General features: G+C 36.3%; 1 protein-coding gene across 1 annotated transcript; it reads right to left on the bottom strand.

Moving 5' to 3' along the window:
• Positions 1 to 863: 863 nt before the first annotated feature.
• Positions 864 to 2,153, bottom strand: LOC107427833 (receptor-like protein 9DC3). The gene has a single exon (XM_016038230.3). The coding sequence runs from the start codon at positions 2,151 to 2,153 to the stop codon at positions 864 to 866; it is 1,290 nt and encodes a 429-aa protein (XP_015893716.3).
• Between the last annotated feature and the right edge of the window lie 570 nt (positions 2,154 to 2,723).

The raw sequence follows: 2,723 nt of genomic DNA, 5'->3' as shown, positions 1-2,723 counted from the left end.
CCAACTTGGAGCCTCTTCATAACATAAATTTCTTTCCTAAGTTGGTATAAAATCTGGCAAATTATGAATTTGAAAGACAAGGAAAATAAATAAATTAATGGAACTGGAGAGTGAGTACATTGGATACTATCAGAAACATTTATTTTAGTTTAAATTATTTTCTTCTTGATCGAAATCCATGCAGTGATTAATTTCAAAACATGTTGGAAAAACAGCAACTTTACTTGACCCATCATTCTGTTTCTCTGCTTACTCTGTTTCCTCTGCTTCCACTTCTCTGTTTGCTTATTTATATTAATTTCTACGAAAACTAGTAATTTGATACAAAAATGGCTTCAGAACAATTTATATATTGACTTTTTAAAGTAATATTTTAGTTACAATATTGTTGTGCTATAGTAGTTTTGATCATTTGTTCCATTACCATATATTGACCCCAATCAGGTCTCTTATCAAATTGTAATAATTTTTTATTTTTGGGCCATCAATTTTAATTACCGTACCACATAAATTTACCATCCATTCAAGCACAATGCATTTTCATTCACACTCTCACCAACACAAAGAAAGGGAATAATCCTACATCACTTCATTAAACACAACAGATTGACTGTTTATTACACTGAACATGTACAACAGTATAACTGTTTATTACACTGAACGTGGATTGGAAAGCAAACGATATTGAAAAAAACATACAAAACATGAATTGGAAAGCAAATCACATTTAAAAAACAAACAAACCATGACAAAACAAGAACATTAACATAAACATGAAACTTAGACAAAGATAAATAGGAGCTAACACAATCAGGATTCAGCAGGTGAAGGATACCAATTATTTTCATCCTTACATCCTAGCTTCAAGTTCTAAATCCCCTTCTCCTTCTAACTCTCCTTTTCATTTGCCTCTTCAGAAACCAAAACTGCTTCTTCACAAAAACAAAATTCCCACCAACAATTCCAACTACTAACCCACTTGCATATCCTGGCAAGACTGTAATCCAATCAAAATCAAATGGAAACCCTGAATCTCCCTTCTCGTCAGAAGCTGCCGGTGGTAATTTTGGGGACTCAGAATTCCAACACTTTGTTGCCAATGGATAACCACATAACCACAAGTTCCCATCATATGAACTGGTTTCGAATGTAGAAAACTGGCTTCCTAGTGGTATAGGTCCTGTAAGATTGTTATGAGATACATTGAAAACGACAAGAAAAGTTAGCTGCTTCAGTTGAGAAGGGATCTCTCCATGGAGCCTGTTTTGAGAAAGATCAAAAGACTCAAGCACTGTTATGTTCACCATGGTTGACGGTATGCTGCCGCTAAGAATGTTGTTGGAGAGGTTAAGAACTCGAATCCCTTGTAAGCTCCCAATGGAATCTGGAATTTCTCCTTCGAGCATGTTGCTTGAGAAATCAATCACTACAAAAACATCTTGGACCTTATACAAAACCCTATCCACACCCTTGATTGTTATTTTGATTGGTATTGGATAATATTGGGTCCATGAAACATCAGAGTCAGCCGAGGCCCTGGCAATGAAATTTGAATCTGCTTTCATATAAGATGAATTGGCAGCATCAAAACATTTCATGGAGTTCCATTTTTGGAAGTATTCAGATGGCAACTTGCCCGTAAAATCATAATAGGATAGATCAATAACTCGAATTTCAGGAAAGAACACAGAATTGGAAATAGGTTTCTCTATGTTGCCATGGAGGTGATTAGATCTTAGCATGAGTATGCTTAGATCAGGAAGTGTCCCTAACCAGGAAGGGAACTCATCACCTAATTGATTGTTCCCAAGATTCAAAGACTGTAGCTTCAAACAGCTATGCAATGATCGTGGTAAGCGCCCTTCGAACTTGTTATAGCTTAGATCAATCATCCTCAGCTGGCTTCCATTTGTGCAGATTTCAGGAATGGTACCACCAAAAGAGTTATTTACCAGATTTAGAACTAAAAGTGAATCGCTGAGATTTACCAAGCAATCTGGAAGCATGCCGCTCAATTTGTTATCCCCAAAATCAATATATTTAATGGAACTTAAATTGCAGAATGCTGGTGAAACTTGTCCACTTAATTTGTTGCTTCTAACCCCATAGTTCAAAGTGGATGGTGGTGGAATCGGGAGTGATCCTTCCAGCATGTTATCGGAATTTCAAGTACGTGAAGACGAACCCATGGAAGAATAGCCAATGGAGGTTGGTCAAAGCCTGACAAAAAATTTCTACTAAGATCCAAAGCTGCCATGGTTTCTAAGCTAATGTTCAATGCCCACTTGGGGACTTTACCCTCTATTTGGTTTCCATTAAGTGACAAAACCATTAAATTGTTTTGGTACCTTAAGAAACCAGGGAAGTTACGTAAATTGCACAAACTCAACAACAAGATATAAAGCTGAGGAACAGTACTAGTACCATTCGTACTACTGTTGGTTTCAGTAGTGAGCACTGACCATTTGTTCTCTGATAAACCGAGTGAAAAGAGATTCTTCATGCCAAGAAACATGTCAAAATCCACAGTTCCACTCAAATGATTAAAGTTAAGATAAAGATTTTCAATATTCTTGAGTCTAGAAAATGATTTTGGCAGGATACCTTGCAAGTTATTTCGTTTGAGACTCAAGGAAGTTAATTGGATTAGGTTTCCAAGCCATGGTGGAATTTGACCACTTAAATTATTTGAACTAATATCTAAAGTGTTGAGTTGGTTGAGT

The sequence above is a fragment of the Ziziphus jujuba genome, chromosome 9 (genome assembly GCF_031755915.1).
Source record: "Ziziphus jujuba cultivar Dongzao chromosome 9, ASM3175591v1".
NCBI classification, from domain to species: domain Eukaryota; kingdom Viridiplantae; phylum Streptophyta; class Magnoliopsida; order Rosales; family Rhamnaceae; genus Ziziphus; species Ziziphus jujuba.
This window is presented reverse-complemented; position numbering and strand designations above follow the sequence as displayed.

Bases quoted from the DNA above. Each gene is read 5' to 3' on its own strand.
- LOC107427833 (XM_016038230.3), bottom strand. From the start codon at position 2,153: ATGCTGGAAGGATCACTCCCGATTCCACCACCATCCACTTTGAACTAT.